Genomic DNA, 23,273 nt, shown 5'->3' with positions numbered 1-23,273 from the left:
ATGACTGCACTGCAAGGTAAGTAGTTAATAAGTGAAGTATTGCTTTGACATGCCCCAACCCATTCGCTCAACTAAGTAAACACAAACAATTGGCGCCCTTACCTTTAAAGTGCCATTGATATCCTCCTCAACAATTCAATAACAATCGGTTTCGAACAGCAGATTTATGCCAAATATTCCAATCAGCCACTGTTTATTTTATTTACACTACATGTACAAATGTTTAGCATGAGCAGCAGCGCTGGGCACAACAAATATCCACCACTCGCATGTTTGTGAACCATTATTTACAGAACCAAAACAGGTCAAATACATACGTCACAACTCGAGTGCTACATTGTCAGCGTGTTACTCACCGCTCCACTGTTTCACAGAAAAGTATGATGACTTCTTGCTGAACATAATATTCTTTTGGAGACTTTACAGGTACCATAGCTGAGACGTAACTACAAAAAAAAAAAAAAAATGTAATTTGAATGACTATGTATTTTTCATCTTTTAGCGATTTAACATTCTGCAGCTTGATTAAAAAAGTGCAGTGCTCGCAAACGCATCCAAACACTTCAATGAGAGATTAATTATCGGCAGCAAACACCTCCAATTGCGTTGCTGCTGAGATTCGAGGTTCGTAAGCAGTTTTTGGGGAGCATGTACTTTTTCATGGCAGTATTTTGCAATTGACAATCGGCCGTTTTTGCCTCATTTCATTCTCCCGATCTGCAAAAACGAGTGCATGATAAATTGCATCCTACAGTATTTTATTTATTCTTAAAAGCACACGACCTTATGTATACTTGCTGTGCACAAACCGCCAAAAAAAATAAACAAGAGCTGTTCCAAATAATGTTTTTCCTCAACCAAATAATTCACTACTATGGTACAAGTTGTCAAACATTACATGTCACCGGTATCAAATCCGCAGTGTGGACCATGCACGGATAGACAATTAGCACAAACATTTACATGAAAAAAGAACACTTTCTAAACATATACGTGGGTGGGAGGTAGCAGCCTGTGGTGTTATTCGCAATTTAGCATACATCAATCTTGTTCTTCGTGTTACCAGCTGGTACACGCACCTGATCAGGCGCACCAGGCGCCCGACACTGGTTAGTTCCACTCTGCATGGTCGTCAGGGTACCAATTATGTCCACGCATTTTTTCATACTGGCAGCGTCTTTTGATCTTCGATCCAGAAACATGTGCAGGGCTTTGCTAATTTGTGAGTAAGCATCAGTAAGGAGATTTACACAGTCCCTGAAGTAACAACATCAGCGGATCCACTTGGCAGAAAAGCAGGGTTGAGTGGCATTGGATTGTCATCAGGAGCTTCGACAGTCTGGCCAGACAGAGTGGAGTGCCATACAGAACCATAGATTGATAGACTGTGACCTCGCTTTGGTTGGCCTTTCTGTGGTTTCTTGAGCCCCATTGTGGGTATTACAGGAAGAAAGAACACATACGCACACCTAGAACACTTCAGGATTCAACCGGTTTACTGGTTTTATGGCTGGTAGTGAGGTGCTGAGGACTGTGACAACCATGACACTAGGTTGTGGGTTTGAGAAAACTGGAAAAGAGGGTAACCACACAATGTGGACCCCTCACGTCCCCTGCACACTCGAGAATGCGGTTCGGTTCGTGGACAGTCAATCTATATAGTTCTCAGGATTATAATGTTCTGGGTACCCAAGTCAATTTAAAAAATCATGAATAGTTCAATGTTAAATACTTAGAACAGAAGATTAATAATTGTACTTGTAATGAATTAGTGTACCTCTAGGTTCACAGAGACATATTTGTTTATTCACTAGTATAGTAAGGCAGTTTCTTTTGTTAACATGCAAACCATTTCTCACCAATTTTTGTTGCATATCATACAATTTGTACAAAACATTTAGCAATCTCTGTGATTTCTCATACGTGTTCGTACATAAAAACTCAACGCGTTACGGGAAAAATCCCTTCTTCTGGAGTGAATGTTAATGATTGTCAAAGTCTATTAATGTCCATAGAGTTTTCTTCAATTCTTAAACTTCAACGATGGTAATTCTGGATATCTACAAGAGAAATAATAATTCACAGATGGAATTACGCTCATTGAGCCAGCAATAAGTGTTTCTTACTAATAGCTTACATCAAATTAACACAGTAGTTCCTACCTCACATTGATGCCCCATGGTTGTGTCTAAGAGACTGAGTTGCTGAAATTAACATCACTCCAATCTTCTGTGGCCTGATATGGTAAATATGCTCCCTATAAATCAACGATTAATCTACTTAGCACAAGTGAGAAATATTTATTTAAAAGGAATTGAATGTACAATATTCATTGAAGGATTTATAAAGAAATGTACCTTTTTTAATTAGGTTGTGAGGAGCTTGAATAATCTTTGTGAGAATCCTGCGGATGCCTGAAGATTAGGGTATAAAATCCATGACCTGCCGAGAAGGGAGTGGCTGTAGCTTCAAATAGGGTGGGGGGTGTTTCTGTCCTTCAGAGATTGGTCCCAAAATGATTAGGTTCTCCTAAGAAGGAGATACAGAACATAACCCAACAAGGCTATAAAAAATAACAACCTAAGTATGGGGTCCACTATGATAATAACCAGAAACGTGTAATAACGTGCTCCTAAACAATCTTACTTACTAGAGGCCGCTTCGGTTCGGTGACATGAAATCCTCCTCGTGTGCCCAGATGCGATGGCTGCCAAATAGCTGTGAGTTCTGCTATGTGATAAGTTCGTTTAAAGAGCCAAAGTAAATGGCTTCCTGCACAGTCTGCATCGCGCAAGTCATGTGCGTGATGATGTCATGCACGTGACGTCATCACGCCGCATATCGCGCGGTGTGCGCATTTTTAGACGAAATAAATCCATTTGTATTAGAGATTTGCGCGGGATCCTAGCCATCTTATAAAGACTACGGAAGAGGAATTAACATAAATAATCCTCTTAATCTGCCATGAGATATGCAGTGTGTGAGGTATCTAAAGGGCTTTCACTGGAGTGAAAACCAGGGGAGGTACAACCAATTAAAAAAGATGTGAAAGTCTTAAGGTGTCACGTTAAGAGAGAAATGCCAGAGTAATAAAGGATGACTGTGGGATGGAAATAGAAGCCAAAATTATGGGAAATGGTACAATGTCCAGACCAGGGGTGACACCATGTTAGGGATATCTAGGGGTTAATTAAATCACTCGAGGGGTAACCTATTTTTGAAGAATGACATAAACCTAGGGGCATCTTTGTTCACAATCTGTTGGTAACTTGTTTATACAATACTCATCTTTGATCCAATCTACTTACTGGCAACTATTTGTAAGAATATGGTATAAATACAGGTCCTGTACTGCAAACAGGTTAAAAGTGTATGCAATCCTCATCCATTTATATTCAACAATACATGGGCATTAGGGTAATTATTTGTTTGTATAATCCTCACCTGTGAACCAAAACAGTTATGAAACTCTTCATTCATTCCATATGGGTTCATACTTTCCAATCTGTCGATCCAATATAGTTCGCGTTGATCAAGTTTCTTCGCATGGTTACCTCCTCTTGATGCCTTTGTGACCACTTCTAATATCTGGTAGCGTAATTGAGCTACTGTGTGTCTTTTTTCTGAGAAGTGTCGTGCTACTGGTGACCGTTCATTCTTTGTCCTGATGTTACTTTTATGCTCATTGCACCTCTCTTTCATTTTCCTTTTTGTTTGTCCCACATAATAGATCCCACATGGGCAACTTAGTGCGTAGATGACTGACTTGGTGTTGCAGGTGGCGTAATGTCTTAGTTTTATCTTGGCCCCTGTTCTCGGATGTCTTATGTAATCCCCTTTGGTGATGTTGTTATAATTCCCACAGTGAAGACATGCAAAGGTTCTAGTTTTTTTTGGTATGCAGTGTTAGTTGTCGTTCCCCGAGTGCGTTCTGCTCTTACCAGTTGATCCCGAAAGTTCTTTCCTCTCTTGTAGGCAATTAGAGGTGGTTCAGGGAAAAGTTTTTGAAGTTGAGTGTCCATCTGTATGATCCTCCAGTTCTTTCTTATCAAGCGAGTAATGTGGCGACTTTGGCTTGAGTATTTTAATGTTTATAGAAAGGGTCTCTCTTTATGTACTGGTATTTTCATCAATAGTAGTCTTTTGAGCAGAGGTGGAAACCCAATCGTCCCCCACAATCGCACATCTCAGTGCTCCCTGCACGCAGTTTTGCTCAAAATGGCAGTCAATTGAGGCCTCTAACGTCTTGAGGATTGATCTATCAGATAATTCACAGTGCTTAAGAGTGAACTTGACCCATGGGCGGACTCTTGTCAGCTGCACACCTTATAAAAGGGGGGGCAGTTATTTCATTGGGGGGTAGAGATGAACTGGAATTCTCTAGTGCTAGGGGCAAATTGGCTGAGAATAGTAGCCTGCAGTTTGTTCGGCGCAGCTGGGTCTTCACCCATCAGTGAGCCTAAGCCCATAGTTCTGCTTAAAACTAACCAACTACGAAGAGCCCCATTTGATGGTAGATTTCCTCATCAACTCTCCCTCTCGGAATGCCACTTAAGCCATTCGGCCATCTGAACCGTGTCCACTGCTTCCCGATAGGGGCTTGTGTCGAATTTTCCAGGCAAGGTTTTCCCCTTAATTGTCCAGAACAGCCATGGTTGGCGTATAATAGCAGGAGGATGAGGGTTACAATGGAGGTGAAGCATCTGTGCTTGTAGTGCCAAAGTATTACAAAATATCGAGTCACCCCTTGATACTTTTGTGAAATATTTGTAAGGAACTTGGGGTTGGTCACCCTAAGTTACCTGGGGGCAACCAGACGTGGTCTCCCTGCTCACTGTACTCAGAGAGGCACAGCTTCACCTCACTGATGAGGCCCAACAAGGCTGAAACACGTGTATGGGGTTGCTGCCGGTACTCTTGTTCAGAAGGGAATTGCCATAGCATTTCGGAGCTGGACTGCCCATGTGGGCGGGACAAAGACTGATGTGCAAATGGATATTTCCCATCTGTGAAAGGTACAGTGAGCAAAAAGCGTGTGCTGCAAACTCTCATCTTAGAACAGGTTATCATGCCATGTTCTCTCTGGAGAGGAGCGCCTGCTACCTTTTGTGAAACCCCTTGATACCAGTTTAGTTCCCTGAGCGCCTGTGGTCTAAAGTTTCTTTGGACTGTAAAGACTGGAGGGGGTCATCTGTACTCCTGCCCTCTATATGGCAGAATTAAGCACAGAGCATCCCAGCCAAGACTCTCCATTGTTGGTAGTAATAGACGAGCAATCAAGGAGGTGATGCAGGCTGGTTCTTAAGTACAGCGTAGTCCTCAAGCGCCCACAGGAACGTCCACACACTATGTTAGGGATATAAATTAACAGGTACTCCCCATAGTGACTAACATATTCTTAGAGCATAGTCCTCTTTCCTCCATACTGTATGGGTGTCCCTCGCAAGGGATGAGAGACTAAATTTAGAGGCATGCGGGGCTGGGCGCGGCCCTAGGAGCATGCGCTTGCCTGACTCCGCCCGCCGGTGCCACTCCTCCTTACGGCCCATCACCTTTCCTCCATATGGTATGGTTGATTACAACTGAATTTAGCCCCAGGGTGGAGAGGAGCCCCTCATTAAGAAAACAGGTTTCTTAGAATCACCTGTTCGAATGGCGCGTCTGACCTAGGAGGCAGCATCCAAACAGTAGTGTTTACAGAAAGCCAAAGGGGTGGCCCAGGAAGCCGCCCTGCTGATCTGCGACGGCACATGCCGTTGGAACGCGATGGCCGTGGCCTTGGCTCTGACTGCATGGGCATGTAAGTAAGCTGCCACTGGTTTGTGCTGCCACTCATAGGCCTCCTTGATGGCCACATTCATCCCTTGCTATGGAGGCCCGATTACCGGGCCTTGACCCATCGAAAGTGACAAGCAAGGCGTCCGACTTGCGGGAGTCCTTGGTTCTGTCCAGTAGTATTTTCAGCATGCGTCGGACCTCCAGGCGGTGCAAGACCATCTGAGGCTCGTTCTTGGGGTCGGCAAAGAAAGTGGGTAAGACTATTTCCTCATTAACTGCGAGCTGAGGCCCACAAGCAGAGATTTCTTTATGGTGACCAGCCTGATGACCGCGGACGCCATGGGCTCAAAAGATTTGTGAGCTGAGGCGCCCAACACAACATTAAGGTCCCACACCGGGTGTGGCCTCTTTAAAGGCGTGTAAAGCCTGTGGAGGCCCACCAGATGTCGCTTGACCATTTACTCATATATTGGCTCCTAGTAGCCTTGCTTCTAGCACCCAGGAAGATCTCTAGGTTACCCTGAGATAGGCTTAAGTGTTTCAGCGTGACCTGCTGAGGAGCCATGCTGTGAGGGCTAGCTGGTGAGGAGCAGGGCAGAGCACCCTGCTGTCATGATGCCTGCTACTGGGAAGCCGGTTCAAGCCCTCCGTCCCTGAAAGCGGACATCCAGTCCCCAAGGAAGGACCCAGCAACCCCATATAGGATTGCTGAGTCCTTCCTTGGGACAGTGTCCTGGCGCCTATGGCGCCAGGCTCATAAAAGACATCAGTCCTGGCGCCGTAGGCGCCAGGCTCATTATGGGAGTGCTTGGGTGCACTTACCTGATGCAGACCATGCTGCAGGATCCCGGCCTCCTTGAGGCCTGAAAGGAACTACTTTACCTGTGGAACTAATTTGCCATCAGGGCGTGGTCGGGGAAGGATACATACCTGATTGGAGGAAGGATACATACCTCGAACTTCTTCCAAGGCTATTTAAACCCCACCCAAACAGCCACACGTGCTTCGCGTTGTTCTGCATCTAGCAGCTGGACGCTCACCAAGTCTGCTCCTGCATCCTGACTTCTGCCACGCCTGCCAGCATCCTGGATCACCTGCAAAGGAAGAGAAGAAGAGAACAGAAGAAGGAAAAGTCCTTACCTGCTAAATCCGCATCCCGGAGACATCCCGCCGACAATCCTGAAAAGGAAGACTTTTATTTAAAAGCTCAGCGCGTCGATCGCTGCTGCGCCGCATTCCACTCACCTTTACAGGGCGCCTCCATGTTCAGCAGCGATCATCCGGATTCGCAGTCACGCCCCAGTGCCTAGGGAGAAAAAGACCAGAACAAAAGGTGAGAGAGAGAAGGGAATAAGGAAAGCTAAATCTCCATGTTAAGACTTACCTGTTGATTCATTCGCTCTTCGTTTCGGGTCCGCGCCGCATCCTGGCATTTCCGGACCCCGGCCCCTAAGGGGAAAAAGAGACATCAGCGTTAATGAGCGAATGAAAAGACATTACTAAAAAACGCTCATTAAAGACTTACCTGATTTCTACAAGGATTTCACCTCTCATCTCGGGTCGGTGCCTGTTCCCCGGCATTCCGTACCCCGGCCCCTATGGGGAAAAAGACACTAGCATTAGTACATTAATGCATGGACACAAGGGGAACCTCTTATCAAAAAACTTACCTGGAAGCCAAGCAAGTTTGGTTCTCACCAATCCGAAAATCCAGTGAAGTAACTGGATACCAACGCGCCCCTGCATCAGAAGCAGGATGGAGAGCTCGTCCTTCCAGACCCTAAGGTGAGACGCTACGAGGAATCGCAGAAGGGTTTCAAGGAGCGTGAGAGGGGAAAGTGGGAGGCCGATTGCATTACCCCGCAAACAGTTAATCCCCTATTTTCGCCTACAGAAGGATACTTCTGCGAGCCAGACAAGCCAGATTTGGGGGCCCGGTCCAGTCAGTCTTCCGAACCCTGCGCATCACCTTAGAAGAGGTCACAGCAGCGCGAACCAGGCCAGCGCCTCTGTGGGAGTCAGGTGAGCGTTACAGAACGCGAAGCCTTCCTACAAATTCCCACCCAGGCGCTATGGAAAGTTCTGAGACTGATCAGTTGGCCCAATTACTGGGGGAATTACGGGCCGAAGTACATGCCGCTCGTCAAGAGACTAATGCCCTCAGGAGGGAATTAATAATATCAAAGGAAAGAACTGATGACCTGGCCAGACAGCTTTTGCAAGGTCAAGCTGGGCAAACTCCTCTACCCGGTTCCGGAGGGAACCCCGCTCCTGTGGTTTTCAGTAACCCTGTGCAGATTAATCTACCTGGAAACATGCCGCTGGCCCCACCCGAACGCTTTGCTGGGGACCCCAAATGATTCGCTGTATTCATGAATCAGTGTCGTTTGCACTTCCTATGCAGACCTGGGGCCTTCCCTAATGATCAGACCAAGGTAGCCTTTGTATTGTCATATCTCAGCGGCTGCGCTGCCGACTGGTCAGTTCCACTGGTTACTCAAGATGACCCGATTCTCCGTGATTTTCAAAGGTTTCAAGCAAGCATGGAAAGGTTATTTGCTCGACACTCTCAGGGGCAGGCTCTGGATGACGAACTTCTATCCCTGCGACAGGGCAATCAGGTCCTCCTATCCTATATTGCAACCTTTAATAGACTAATTGTGGAAACGGGATGGCCAGAGGATAAAAGAGTCACGTTGTTTTATCGAGGCCTATGCGGAGAACTTAAAGATGTCTTGGCCCAAGTTGTAAATCCGCCCCAAGAATGCACAGAGTATATAGACTTAGTGGTCCAATTGGATCACAGACTTCAAAACAGAAAAGCAGATCGGTCCAGGTTTGAGACCCGGGTGTTGGTCAAGACCCATGCTAATCCCAAGGGAGTTGATGTCTCTGAGCCTATGCAAATGGGAGGGGTTAAAGGACCCTTAACTCAAAAGGAACGTGAAAGGAGGCGGCAGATAAAATGATGTCTTTATTGTGGGAATTCTGAACACTTTCTACGAGATTGCCCGGCAAAACCGCCCGAAAGGCGGTAGGATCCTCTGATAAAAACCATGAAGACTGTTTCGGGCAACAACTCCGCCCGACAAGTGTAGGGGTCCGCTTGCCGAGCTTGAAAACTAACTCTCAGACCTCGCATTTCATTGTGCCAATGGTTCTCGTAGATCCAGAACAGCCTAAGCGGTTGCATGCAATAAAGGCATACATCGATAGTGGGGCTATTGGAAACTATGTGGATCGTGAATTGGTCTCTAGGATTAACCTCCCTCTCCGTCCTAAAACCAGCAAAGATGTCATCACCACAGTCGATGGAACTGAAATTGCCTCTGGACCGGTAACACATTCCACTACTGAGGTGCCTCTTATTGGTCCCGACGGCCATCGGGAGGGTGTTGTGTTTGATGTAATCAAGGCTCCACAGTTTCAGGTTATTCTTGGAATCCCTTGGTTAGAGACACATAATCCTCGAATTGATTGGCGAGCTAAGAGAATAACCTTCCCGGATTGTACACAAACCTGCTACCCAGAAAACCTGAAGATTAATCTAGCATCTGTAACCTCTGCCTCCATGCAACTACCTCCGGAATACCAAGACTTTCAGGACGTCTTCCAAAAGGAACAGGCCAACACGTTACCTCCTCACTGATTGTACGATTGCCAAATCGATCTGGTGCCCGGTGCACAACCCCCTTGTAGCAGGATTTATGCCCTTACCGAACCTGGGAATCTGTATTTGAGACAATATTTGGATCAATACCTAGCTAATGGTTTTATTCACCCGTCAAAGTCCCCGGCATCCTCGGCTTTGTTCTTCGTGCCCAAAAAAGAAGGCGACCTTAGAACTTGTATTGATTACCGCGCATTGAACCAGATAACGGTTAAAAACCGTTATCCTCTGCCTCTGATCCTTGAACTCCTTGACCAGGTGAAGGACGCTTGTATATACACCAAGTTAGATCTCCGGGGGGCTTATCATCGGGTACGAGTTAAAGAAGGCGACGAATGGAAAACTGCCTTCCGTACTAAATACCGATTATTCAAGTACCAGGTGATGCCTTTCGGATTGTGTAACGCGCCGGCTGCCTTCCAATACTTCATGAATGATGTCCTTCGGGAACTCATCGATGTTTGTGTTGTCGTATATATCTATGACATTCTGGTGTACTCCTCTTCGGAATCTGATCACAGAAAACACGTCAGGGCAGTACTTGAAAAACTGCGCCAACACAAACTATTTGCTAAATTGAAGAAATGTGTTTTCCATACCACAGAAGTCGAGTTTCTAGGTTTCATCCTGACACCCAAAGGAGTCCGAATGGACTCAAGAAAAGTGGATGCCATCCTCAAATGGCCATCACCTAGCTCTGTAAAAGGGGTTCAAAGCATGCTCGGCTTTGCCAATTTCTAGCGCAGGTTTATCCCAGAATTTTCACGCGTGGTACAACCCATTACTGCACTCTTGAGGAAAAATAAACGTTTTGAATGGTCTGAAGAAGCCGAGCAGGCCTTTCAGGGTTTAAAAGCTAAGTTTACCTCCACACCTATATTGAAACACCCGCGTCCAGATCTCCCTTATGTCGTCGAGACTGACGCATCCAGCCTAGCCATGGGAGCTGTCCTGTCCCAAAGAGATCCCGAAACCAACCAACTGCGTCCCGTAGCATTTTGGTCCAGAAAATTCTCAGCACCCGAGGTTAATTATGCGATCACGGACAAAGAACTGTTAGCCATTAAGTCCGCTTTTAAAGCCTGGCGGCATTATCTGCTTGGCGCTCGACATACCATCACAGTGATCACTGATCACCGGAATTTACAGTATTTGAAAACCGCCAAGGCTCAGTCATCACGGCAGCTCCGATGGGCTTTGTTTTTCGCTGAATTTGATTTCGTGATTACCTATCGACCTGGCTGCAAGAATGGCAAAGCAGACGCCTTATCCCGAATTGGAATGGGAGAATCTGATACAAACTCAGAACCAGTACCAATAATTCCCGAACAGAGGATTCTAGGCATGACTTAGTTACAGACGCTTGAAGACATTCAAGCCAGAGTGAAACAACTCCTGGACCCTACAACCTTACAGGATTGGATACAAAAGGGATCACACTTTACCATAGATAATGGTTTACCTTATTTCCAAGGATGCTTATTCCTGCCACATAAGGAATTACACGAACTAGTTATTTCCGGTTATCATGATACATTAATAGAGGGACACCCCGGTATTGCCAAGACAGAGGAAAAGGTGAAACGACAATTTTGGTGGCCCTCTTGGCGAAAAGATGTTAAATCTTTTGTGATGTCCTGTGGTGTTTGCGCCCAAAATAAAAGTCAAAAGAAAAGACCAGCCGGTCTCCTTCAACCTCTAGACATACCGCCAGCACCCTGGCACACCCTATCAATGGATTTTATTACGGACCTGCCTCCTTGTTCGGGGCACAATACTATTCTGGTAATTGTGGATTTGTTTTCCAAAATGGCCCACTTTATTCCTTTGAAAGGTTTACCTTCAGCTTCTGTCCTAGCCAAAGAATTCCTCGAAAATATTGTTCGGCTACATGGATTCCCATCTATACTAATCTCTGACCGGGGAAGCCAATTAATTTCCCACTTCTGGCGCAAATGTTGTCAAATGGCGCAGATCGACGTAAGATTATCGACCAGTCACCACCCTCAGACCGATGGTCAGACCGAGAGGACAAATCAGACCCTTGAGCAGTACTTACGGTGTATGTTACAGCAATCTGAAAGCAAATGGAAAGACATTCTTTGGATAGCCGAATACGCATATAATAATTCGGTACACTCTGGAACTGGCCACAGTCCTTTTTATACTTTGTTTGGGCATCACCCTCGAACCTCAAACCTTGACTCACCTAAGAACCTCGGAATGCCTGCAGTAGAACATCTGCATTCTACAATTACCCAAGCCTTCAAAGAGGCAACTATGCATTTACAACAAGCCAAGAGAAAATACAAGGAGAATGCTGATCTACATCGGAGTGAAGCACCTCCGTATCAGATTGGGGATCAAGTGTGGTTAGCTACCAGACATTTACCACTCAAAGGGCCTCAAACTTTTAACCCAAAATATCTGTGACCTTATTCTATTACGGCAATAATGAACCCAGTGGCTGTTAAACTTGATTTACCAGCTAGTATGCGAATTCACCCTGTTTTTCATGTGTCATTTCTGAAACCAGTGGTACCCGGAACCCGACTACTCAAACCTCCAGAACCTATTCTAATAGATGGGGAGCCCGAATTCGAAGTGAAGAACATTTTAGACTCAAAAATGTTTAGGTCAAAACTGTTCTACCTAATTGATTGGAAGGGGTACGGACCTCAGGAGAGGTCGTGGGAACCCAGCGACCATGTGCATGCACCTCGATTAGTCAGGAAATTCCACCGACTCTTCCCAGACAAACCAAAACCCCCGGAGGGAACAACCTTGGGAGGGGCCTTTGGGGGGGGGGGGGGGGGGGGAGTGCTGTCATGATGCCTGCTCCCGGGGAGCTGGTACAAGCCCTGCGTCCCCGAAAGCGGACATCCAGTCCCCAAGGAAGGACCCAGCAACCCCATATAGGGGCCCTTTGGACAGTGTACTGGCGCCTATGGCGCCAGGCTCATAAAAGGCATCAGTCCTGGTGAGGCGCCAGGCTCATTATGGGAGTGCTTGGGTGCACTTACCTGATGCAGACCATGCTGCAGGATCCCGGCCTCCTTGAGGCCTGAAAGGAACTACTTTACCTGTGGTACTAATTTACCATCCAGGCGTGGTCGGGGAAGGATACATACCTGGAACTTCTTCCAAGGCTATTTAAATCCTACCCGAACAGCCACACGTGCTTCGCGTTGTTCTGCATCTAGCAGCTGAACGCTCACCGTGTCTGCTCCTGCATCCTGACTTCTGCCACGCCTGCCAGCATCCTGGATCACCTGCAAAGGAAGAGAAGAAGAGAACAGAAAAAGGAAAAGTCCTTACCTGCTAAATCCGCATCCCGGAGACATCCCGCCGACAATCCTGAAAAGGAAGACTTATTTAAAAGCTCATCGCGTTGATCGCTGCAGCGCCACATTCCACTCACCTTTACAGGGCGCCTCCATGTTCAGCAGCGATCATCCGGATTCGCAGTCACGCCCCAGCGCCTAGGGAGAAAAAGACCAGAACAAAAGCTGAGAGAGAGAAGGGAATAAGGAAAGCTAAATCTCCATGTTAAGACTTACCTGTTGATTCATTACCTCTTCATTTCGGGTCCGCGCCGCATCCTGGCATTTCCGGTCCCCGGCCCCTAAGGGGAAAAAGAGACATCAGCGTTAATGAGCGAATGAAAAGACATTACCAAAAAACGCTCATTAAAGACTTACCTGATTTCTACAAGGATTTCACCTCTCATCTCGGGTCGGTGCCTGTTCCCCGGCATTCCGTACCCCAGCCCCTATGGGGAAAAAGACACTAGCATTAGTACATTAATGCATGGACACAAGGGGAACCTCTTATCAAAAAACTTACCTGGAAGCCAAGCAAGTTTGGTTCTCACCAATCCGAAAATCCAGTGAAGTAACTGGATACCAACGCGCCCCTGCATCAGAAGCAGGATGGAGAGCTCGTCCTTCCAGACCCTAAGGTGAGACGCTACGAGGAATCACAGAAGGGTTTCGAGGAGGGTGAGAGGGGAAAGTGGGAGGCCGATTGCATTACCCCGCAGACAGTTAATCCCCTATTTTCGCCTACAGAAGGATACTTCTGCGAGCCAGACAAGCCAGATTTGGGGGCCAGGTCCAGTCCGTCTTCCGAACCCTGCGCATCACCTTAGAAGAGGTCACAGCAGCGCGAACCAGGCCAGCGCCTCCGTGGGAGTCAGGTGAGCATTACACCTGCCCCCTTGCTGGGCCCAGAGGTAGGTAAATGGGTGGTCTGTCTGAAAGGCTGAGGAGCTCGGATAACCACGGTCTGGCCGGCCTTTATCTTGCAGATCACCCTGTGGACTAGGGGTGTGGGCGGGAAGGCATATGCTGCCATGCGTTCCATTGGATCTGGAATGCATTGCCCAGAGAGCCGGAGCCCTGCCCCTGCAAGGAGGCGAACTGTTGGCATTTCCTGTTTTCCCGGGAGGCAAAAAGATCCATCATGGGATGCCCCCACCTGAGGAACCTTTAGTACCAGGTCCTTCAATAGCCACTCTTAATTGTCCGCCCCCAGTCTGCCGAGCCTGTCCGCTGCCAGGTTGGATTCACTGAGTGGTGGACAGCCATGAGATAAATGTCGTTCTCCAGCGCCCATTCCCACATGCCGACTGCTAGGTCGCACAGCGGATGGGGGCTCTGGAGCTCCCCTGCTTCTAGACATAATACATGCTGGGGGAGTTGTCTGTCTGGATAAGAACTGTCTTGCCATTAATAAGAGGGAGAAAGGCCTTGAGAGCCAACCATATGGCCTTCAAGTCCGTAATAATTGTGACCTGAGGGGCCGACTCCCGGCAAGGCTTGCCCTGCCTCAGGTTGAAGTTCGCAGACCACCCTTGGAGGTCCGAGAGGACAAAGGGCGGAATGCTGACTAGCTCCTCTTGGGAGCCCTTCTCCTAATTCCATGAGGCAGCGAAGTGCAGATGTAATCTCTGCATCCTGAGTCTTCTGTGGGTCACGGGCAAAAGGACAGCTGCCATAAGCCCCAGTAGGTGTTGGTACCACCAGGCCGAGGTCACGGGCCTGGAGAGGAAGTGAGCTGTAGCTCTCTTGATGGCAGCAATCTTGTTCTCAAAGGGAAAGACTGTCACAGAGCTTGTGTCCCAAATAAGGCACAAGAAGGTCAGGCTCTGTGTGGGCTGCAGCCGAGACTTCTTGAGATTGATAGTGAACCCCGGGTCGTGGAGTGTGTTCATCAGTGCGGAGTCAGTATGCTGAATCGCTTCTGGAGAGGTGGCCCAGACGAGCCAGACATCCAGGTATGGGTAGACTAGGTGGCCCTGGGCCCCGAGGAGGGCTGCCACTACATTAATCAACCAGGTAAATACCATGGGAGCCGCGTTGAGGCCGAAGTGTAGCACCTTGTGTTGGAAATGGAAGCCCATGACCCTGAAGCAAAGTAAGGAACAATGAGCCTGCCAAATCGGGATGTGCAGGTAAGCGTCCTTCAGATCCAGGGAGCACATCCAGTCTCCCCTGTCCAGTGTTTCCGCAATAAGAACTGGTGTAACCATCTTGAATTTTTGCAGAGGGAGAGAGAGAGAGATTGAAGGTGGAAAGGTCAAACAACTCTCAGGCCAGCCTGGTGGTTCTTCTATATGGTGAAAATTCCTGGAATAAAAGCCCAAGCCTAGCTGGGAGGTTGAGAGTTCTTCCACAGCCTTGCTCTCGACGAGCGACCGGATCTCCAGCCAGCAGAGTTGCTGTCCCAATCTGTGGGACAGATGGAGAGGAAGGTACTGGAAGGCAGTACCCCGTGGAGACTAGAGAGAGGATCCAGGGTTCCGATAAATTCTGGCGGCAAAATTCCACGTGAAAGGCAAGCCTGCCCCCCACCGGAGACATGTATCGATGTGGGCCACGGTGGACTCCATAATGTCCTGCACTACCAGCCTGGATTCTCCTAGTTCCGCCTTGAAGTGCGCTTGGCTCTGTGTAGAATTTCTGGGAGGAAGTCCGCTATTTCCCGCCAGTGCCCTTGGTTGGTGGCTGGGTTGGCCTGCCAGAGGTGCAAAGAGGCGTAGGAGTACAGCTTCTTCCCGTACGCCTCCAAGATCATCTCCTTCTTGCCTAGCAGCGTTGAGGCTGGGGTGGCGGAGGACAACTGAGGCTTGGACTAGAGTGACGCTGCAGCTATCACAGAAGAGTGCGGTTGAGGATGACGGGCTGGGCAGAGTGCGGCTTGAGCCACCCCTTCTTAGCCAGGGTCACTATGTCTTTCTGCATCAGGATCCCCGTTTTGGTTGACTTCTGCTAAGACCCCCTCCTCAGGCTGCTCTACCTTGGGCTGGCCAAGGTAGAGCCCAAAATACTCTGCCAAACATGCAAGGCGTTCGTGGAAGGCCCTGGCTGAAGATGGCGTGTCAGTGTCGTGCTCCTCATCCAGGTTCAGGGGGTCCGGAGTTGGTGGAGTAGTGCTGGGCACCGTGGGCTGCAGAGTGGAGAACAGAGCCAGTGGCTCTTGCAGAGGCTGGTGTGGAACCGCCTGTACTGTGGGAGGCATGGAATCTGTAATCTGAGGAGCCGGCTGGGGCAGCGGCATCTGTGCTGGGGCCTGTGGCACCGGAGCCATTGGAGGAATGATTATGGGTGCGGGCAGGGTGACTGAGGGAGCATGTCCCTGATGGCATCCTGGAGGATGGCCACCATCTGGGGAGTTTGCACCAGCCCTAGGAGCATTTCGAAGAACTGGCCTTCGGAGGCTGAAGAGGTGGTAGGTGATATTGACGGAGTGGCCAAGGGCAGCTGGGGCCGGGGCACACGCTGCCTGGGGTGCAGGGGAATCCTGCCCTCGCTGCTGATGGATAAACTGTAGGCTAAGCACCTGGCTGACACCAGTCCGACATTGTGACTCTTTCCTCCACCCGCTCCGCAAGAGGGGGTATCGGATGAGCGGCCATTTTGTTGAGCTGCGTGCCACGTGCAGAAGTCGTGGTGCCCGTCTCCCTGGATCCAGCCCTGTCCCAAGGCGCTTGGTGTTGGCACAAAACGCATATCCCGCACCTCAGGCCGTGACCTGGACGGCATATTGCCCGCGACAGAGCTGCCAGTAGGGCTGCGTGAAGGCGCCCCCTTGGACATGATGCAGGTACTAGGGTGCTGCCCCTCAAGAGTAACCCCGGTAAAAGAACCTTGCGGTCCCTCAGCACTGACACCAGAAGGAACCGGAGACCTCTCGGCCGTGAGGCCGATAGCTGGACTAGCCTCAATGTGTGTGCCGGTACTAGGGTGTTGCCCCTCGGAAGTAATCCCGGTTTTTCAGGCAGAGACCGGGTAGGCGTTTCGCCCTATGCAGATCTGCCGGTAGAACTGCATATAGGCCCCACTTTGACATGTTGCCGGTACTAGGGCGTGGCCCCTCGGGTGCAGACCTGGTAAAAGAACATTCTGGTCCATCAGCACTGTCACCTCGGTACTCGTGCTGGTATAAGAACCTGAGCGGTTCCTCCCACACGGGTGAGTCCCTGGAAAGGAGTCTCCCTTGCATGGTGCGCTGGAAAAGAGTGGTCCTACCTTGGGCCTGGATCGATTATTGACGAAGTCCTTCAGGTCCTCTGGAAGAGCTCCATCCAACTGGCTAGTCTGTTCTACAGAGACCTCGAGGAAAACTCATCGCCCGCGGTACAAGCTTGCCAGCCATTGTCTGGGCCAAGGCAACATAGGCAGAGGGCATGGGGGTCTGAAGTTGGAAAGAGCCCGGCGCAGGATGGACACCTGGTGAACCCCGTAGAAGTTGAAATGCACCGGGGAGGAGCATGACGCCTGAGGACTGAGTGCCTGAATGATAAAAAGACAAAAAGATAGAAGAGAAGTATCTGCGTGTGGATTTACATGGCTGAAGCCAAACCCAGGAGCGCTGGTGAATTTGGCCCGCTCCCGTCGAGGCGGAAAAGGTGACTGGGGAGTGGCACTGGTGGGCGGAGTCAAGCGAGTGTATGCTCCCAGGGCTGCAAACCCTGTGCGCCTCGCGTTTTAAATGTAGTCTCCCGTTCCATGGGAGGGTCACGCATAAAGTATGGAGGAAAGGGGACGGGAAGTAAGAGTACAGTTCATTATATAAATAAGGTTCAAGATAGATATATATATATATATATATATACACACACACACAGCTCAGGCAATACTATAATGATAAATATGTACAATATCTATGTGGTTCCACAGTTCACTCTTGATTCCATTAAAATGCACCAACTTCTGACAAGCTCAATGGCATACAAATCAAATAGTAAAGTGAATCAACTAAAGACAAAGGAGGGAAGACAAGTTGGGTTAAACAACTGGCAGAATACTGGGCAGTTACTACACCTAGACAGTTCTGTGTGAGCATCCCTCTGACCCCCCCAACCTGGGCAACCTGTAAATAAAGTGCATCAACAAGCCCAGTCCATATATTGTTTAATATACTCTTGGTTCCTTCTAAAAAGGTTCTACTACCCCAATGTACCTGGTTTAGCAGAGTTAGACCTTCTTGAGTGAACTCCCTTTAAGGCAGGAGCCACGGATAGTCGAGAACCGTCGAAGAAAAGGGTGAACTATGTTGTCAAGGTGGCAACTTCGTTTCTTGGGGTGGACGTCCTGCGAAGATCAGGTGGGCAGTGCACCTCGACGACGATAGCTTGTTGCTGCAAAGAGTCAATGAAGAAAGTAAGCCCAGTAGGGGCGTTGGGTCATCTGTGTTTGGCGTCGGCGATCAGGACTTGACCACGGCTGGCTTTCAGATCTTCGTCAGTGTCTGTGGACTTCGGGTGGTGGGAAACCCAACGGTGGACTCTCTTCGGTTCATCTGCGACCTTGACTTTCACCGGCGGGCCAAAGCAGTCAACGGTGATGAGCAAGGGAGTCCTTGATTTCAAAGTGGCTTAGGTAATGGAGCGTTACGGCTCCGGTCAACGAGGTTAGTGGTCCTCCGAACCTCGGTCGACGGTGGCGGTCTTCAATGGCCTCAACGTCCTGGCGCTTCACTTCAGATTCCTTGGCGGTCCCCGTCTCAGGTCGGCAGTCGTTTCGGGACTGACTTCCAGGGAGCATTGGTGAAGGTTAGCTGGTGCACGATGTTCCTTTGTAGCTCGGGAAGAGGTCTCCTAGCCAGGTCCTCTCTTGGATCAGTTCTTGGAGACATTACAGCTTTCGGTATGGGTCCAAGGAAAGCAGCAGCAAAGCCTTTTTCCAGCTGGGCTTCAAGTTTAAGCATCAAGTTTCGACTTCAGCTTCTGAACAATTCCAGTAAGTGAGAGGTCCACTGTTATGTCTCTCATTCCCACTGCTGGGCCAGGTCCAGGCAGCCAATCATTCAGAAGGACAGGCATGCAATCAGGCTCACAGTACATTCAGGCCATTCTTCTCCATCCAGACACTCGCAACAAGGAATTTGGATTGGGACAAGTACCCAGCCATTCAGCACTACACAATGCATTCATAACAGTTTCGGGCAGGGCTGTCTCATTCATTCTGTCACACACCAGAAAGCAGACACCCATAACATGAAATGTATATTGGTTACACACTCCATTCACTCAGGTCCCACCCCAAGGGCGTGCCCACAACATAGTCATTGGGAAGGCTCCAACCAGGAGTTCCGGACTTCCCCACAATACCATATATGGAACTTCCACCCAACAGCTAGTCAGGGGAAGGGACAGAGTCGGGGCTTCCCAGAACGTTGTGAAAAAACAATAACAGGCAATAGAAAGCCACAGGAGCCAACTTGTCTCATATCAGGAATTAACTGTTCCAATGGCAGGGCATGGGTATCCCAAAAAGGAGGATACTCCGAGCACCTGCCAAATTCAGCATTGAGCAGCCACTAGCCCATACCCTGCTCTGTGGGCCACACACAGGTGCCCAAAATCATGCACTAGGGTAAAGGGTTGTACCCCCACCCATGGGTGCCATAAAGGTTTGTACACCAAAAAGCAAAAAGAGGAAGAGCTGCACTGTCAGGAGTCTCACATGGACTCCTGTGCAGAAAAGAACACAGAACACACATGATAAAAGGAGTACAGGACAAGGACATGGAGGTCCTGTCCCTCCAACGCATTTCCAGCAACACACGGAAGTTAAAGGCCCATCTGAGAATTTGAAGAGTGCCAATACATGGTGGTTGTCATAGACTAACATTTGAAATCACCATACGTGGGGCGCACAACCATTGTGACCATTGGATGGATTGTTGAGCCGCTTGAGTAGAGATTCGTTTTGGAAGGTAAGCAATCCACAATTGTGACTAATAACATAGATCGATTTTTCTCTGAGATATGTGAAAATTTGACAAAATAAAGGGCTATAAAACATTGACTCAAATCCATTTATCATCCTCAAGGCAATAAGTTGTGCAAAAAGCTCACCGTCAAAAATAGTTCAGTGTATTGGTGTCTTACCATGTTACCCCGCTGCATACCATGTGACAGACTCCTTTTGAATTACTCAGAGGAAGATTAGCTTATACAGACAGTCAGTTCATAAATGGTTGAGAGATAAGGGTTGAACATTTAGTTTGTCACAAGGTGAAGGTGTAATTGTATATAGGAGACAGCAAGCTTTTCAAAGGTTAAGCCAACTCTCAACATGGTGCCAGAGTGCAAAGTGGGGAAGGGAATGTCCTAATTTTATGCAGTGAGGAGAGACTGCAGTAGTGCCTATAATGCAGATTTAGGAGATGGAAGCATATGAAATGTGTCAAAATTGGTCAGAGTGCATCCACCTGTGAGTCAAGCGGAGAACGTGCATGTTTAAGATCCTAGTCTGCGATCAAGTGGTGGGCCTTGCTTGCTCACTAGTCTCCAGTCTGAGTCTACTCCTGAGCAAGATGAAGAAAGCTGTGCAAAATCTGATTATAAGCAGGTTACTGCTCACAGCCCCCAACGCTAACAGTTGCATGGTTGCCACAAATATTTTCACCTTTGTCACGGAAGCATTAACTCTGGGCGGTGGTTGCCTGTACACAATGAAACCCCAGCGTGCAGTCTCTAGCACTTCATTACAATTGTGTTTACAAATAGTTAAATAGTTTCACCCATATTTGAATGGCTAAACTTCAGCACGCATTTTCAATTTCAAACCTAATTACTTTCCCACAAATCTCTTTACAGTTTGATTGTAAAACAAAGTTACATAGTTGGCTATACAACAGATTACAGACCGTGTTCAACTAAATGAAACATTGTTTGTGGTACAACATATGCAGCATTCTTAATGAAAGTTGATGATTGCTCATTCCATTCATTTACTGTACATTCCTGAGCAATTTAATCTTTCAAGGATTTTCATTCGTTCATATCCTTTGAGCATTTCACTAGTCTGCTGCTGCGGTTTGAGTTTATTAGTACATTTTAGAATGAGAAGTTCTTCTATAGAGACAGAAGAACAAGTTACTTATCTTACCTGGTAACATTCTTTCGATGGGCTGTTCCTCCGACATATTCCACATCTTTGACAGTAATTACCACATCTGTGCTGCTTCGGAAAACGCCATTCTCCAAGATGCTGCGCCAGTCTGCCCCCAAACGGCGAACCATGGGACATGGCCTCATGACTGAGCGGACGCGGCTGCGGCAGTGCCTGATGGCAAAGGGGCAACTGTCTAAGCGGCTTTGGCACCTCAAGTACATTGCTTTCCACCTCTGGTACTCCTGCGGTGGCCCCTTTGACTGGCAGCTCCTCTCGAACTACCAACGGAAGAGTAGTATCGAAAGAAACCTCCCCTCCATTGCTGTCCCCTAGGACAAAAAGGCGGAGGTTGAAGTACTGCAGCGCCCAAAGATTTTGCTGCAGCTTTGGAGGTCTGCAACCTCTCAAGGCTCTCATCAGCCTTGCTGCCAAAAACATGGACACCATCAAAGGGCATGTTGAGAAGCTGGGATTGCACATCTGGAGCAAACCCAGACTTGCGCAACCACGCAAACCTGCGTATCACGGTGCTCGCAGCCATGGACCGGCTGACACAGTCTGCCATGTCCAGACCCGACTGAATGGATTCACACATGGCTTCCTTGCCGTCTTGCACGAGGGCTAGAAAACCATCCCTTTCCTCCCCTTCAGGAATATGCTCAGCCGCCAACGATACACAATTCCACAGAGTGTGAGTGAATCTTGCCAGGGCACAAACGGAGTTGGCTTACTTTAAAGCCATACCTCCAGCTGAAAATACCTCTTCACCCAACCATCAAAGCGCTTATCGTCTCTATCCGGAGGGATAGTAGGGTACGCAGCCTGCTTCGCTGGGTCCGTAGCCGCCTGCACCACCAAACTCTCCGGAGTCGGGTGCGTTGACAAGTAGCAGGGGTCACCACTGGATGGGCAGTATTTTTTCAGAAGCTACTTATTCACTGCTGGTAGACTCTCCGGAGCAGTCCAAGCTGCCACCACCCTTCTTTGCAATGCAATATGAAATGGCAACACCGGATCAGTGGGTGGAGCTTGATCCAGGACGTCTGTCAGATCATCCTGAATAAAATCAGCAGATGGAGAAGACCACCCCAAATACTCAGTCACCCTCGACATGAGGCGCCTAATCGAGGATTCAGCATGTGTGCAAGGCACAGGCCCGCCAAACTCAACCTCCGGAGAGGTATCAAGACCACTGGCACAAGGATTGAGAAAGGTCTTCCAGTTGGCTATGACCAGACAACAAGTCATCAGCAACCTCAGGAGGCACAACCCCATCCTCATCGGACCCTTCTTCCACCTCTGAAATATACTCCAAGGGTTCGAACAAATCCACCCTGGGAGAAGGAACAGAGTAGGGCACAAAAACAGGCCTCACAGACTTGCTGAGAGCCTTTCTCGGAGCTTCCACAGCCCTCCGTGGCACCTCTGGTAGATTCTCCACAAAAGGCGTCAACCGAGGCACCAACGACTTAGACAAGGGCTTAGAGGCCGGAGCCCAGAGCGTGTCCTTCGACGGCCGCGGCGCCGATGGTGTCGACTTCTTCGGAGCCTCGAGAGAGTCCCCCAACAACAACTTCTTCTGCTCCCGCAAGGCCTTCGAAGTTAGGGACTGGCAGTCATCGCAACCGTCGGTGGCGTGGCTTTCACCAAGGCACCCGAGGCAGACATTGTGCGGGTCCGTAATGGACATTTTGGAACCGCAGTCCCGACACTTTTTGAAACCAGACTTCGGGGTAGAAGACAAAGACATCATTAATCCAAGTTAGAAGAACCGAGGTGCGCCGAGATTCCGAAGCGAACACGTTCGTGGAAAAAAAGGAACTGAGGCTACGGGCATTGTGCGTCCTAGATTAACATCCGGTGATGTCGAACATCGACAGAGGCACTCGAGGGACAGTGTATCGACGTCATCGATGCAGGACGCCTACACCGAAAAAGTTTTCCGAAGCAGCACAGCGGTGGTAAGTACTGTCAAAGATGTGGAATACGTCGGAGGACACAATCCCTGTGAAGTATATTCATAAAATAAAACTGGGTTAGAAGGGTGCACATGCTCTTATAAACACAGCAAATTGAAGTTTACGATGAATTGCAACACAATAAAAGCTTCTAAATAAACCTGGAACAAGTCTTCATAAAATTACCTCAACTCAAATTCTGCAAAGAGAACATCAAAGTTTATCAGGGATTCTTTCATTTTGTCGGTGTACAAATTCAAATCCCGTAATGCTTGGTCCCGAATAATGTTCCTCACTTCCTCCAAGCTGCGGGTGAGATCCTTGGCTAGGGGTCTCATGGCCATGCTCTCTATTTCACGATTCATGATAATTGAACCAGCAGCTAAGCACTGTGGGAATGAGGAGAGAAATATAAATCATCAAAACTGAAAAAAATCGTGTGCAGGATTCACTGCATTT

The 23,273-nt window shown here is 48.4% G+C and overlaps 1 protein-coding gene across 3 annotated transcripts in view; it reads right to left on the bottom strand.

Moving 5' to 3' along the window:
* ZFYVE28 (zinc finger FYVE-type containing 28) overlaps positions 1–23,273 on the bottom strand; it is an 881,464-nt gene that overhangs the window by 452,732 nt on the left and 405,459 nt on the right. For all 3 annotated transcript variants that reach the window (XM_069632121.1, XM_069632123.1, XM_069632122.1), the window contains exons 4-5: positions 23,001–23,203; positions 357–446 (exon numbers count right to left, since the gene is read on the bottom strand). In XM_069632121.1, coding sequence (XP_069488222.1) covers positions 357–446; positions 23,001–23,203 — 293 coding nt within the window. The remainder of the gene's footprint in view (positions 1–356; positions 447–23,000; positions 23,204–23,273) is intronic.

The sequence above is a fragment of the Ambystoma mexicanum genome, chromosome 6q (genome assembly GCF_040938575.1).
Source record: "Ambystoma mexicanum isolate Mex_15411 chromosome 6q, UKY_AmexF1_1, whole genome shotgun sequence".
NCBI classification, from domain to species: Eukaryota; Metazoa; Chordata; class Amphibia; order Caudata; family Ambystomatidae; genus Ambystoma; species Ambystoma mexicanum.
Note: the sequence above shows the minus strand (reverse complement) of the source record. Positions and strands in the feature narration are given on the sequence as shown.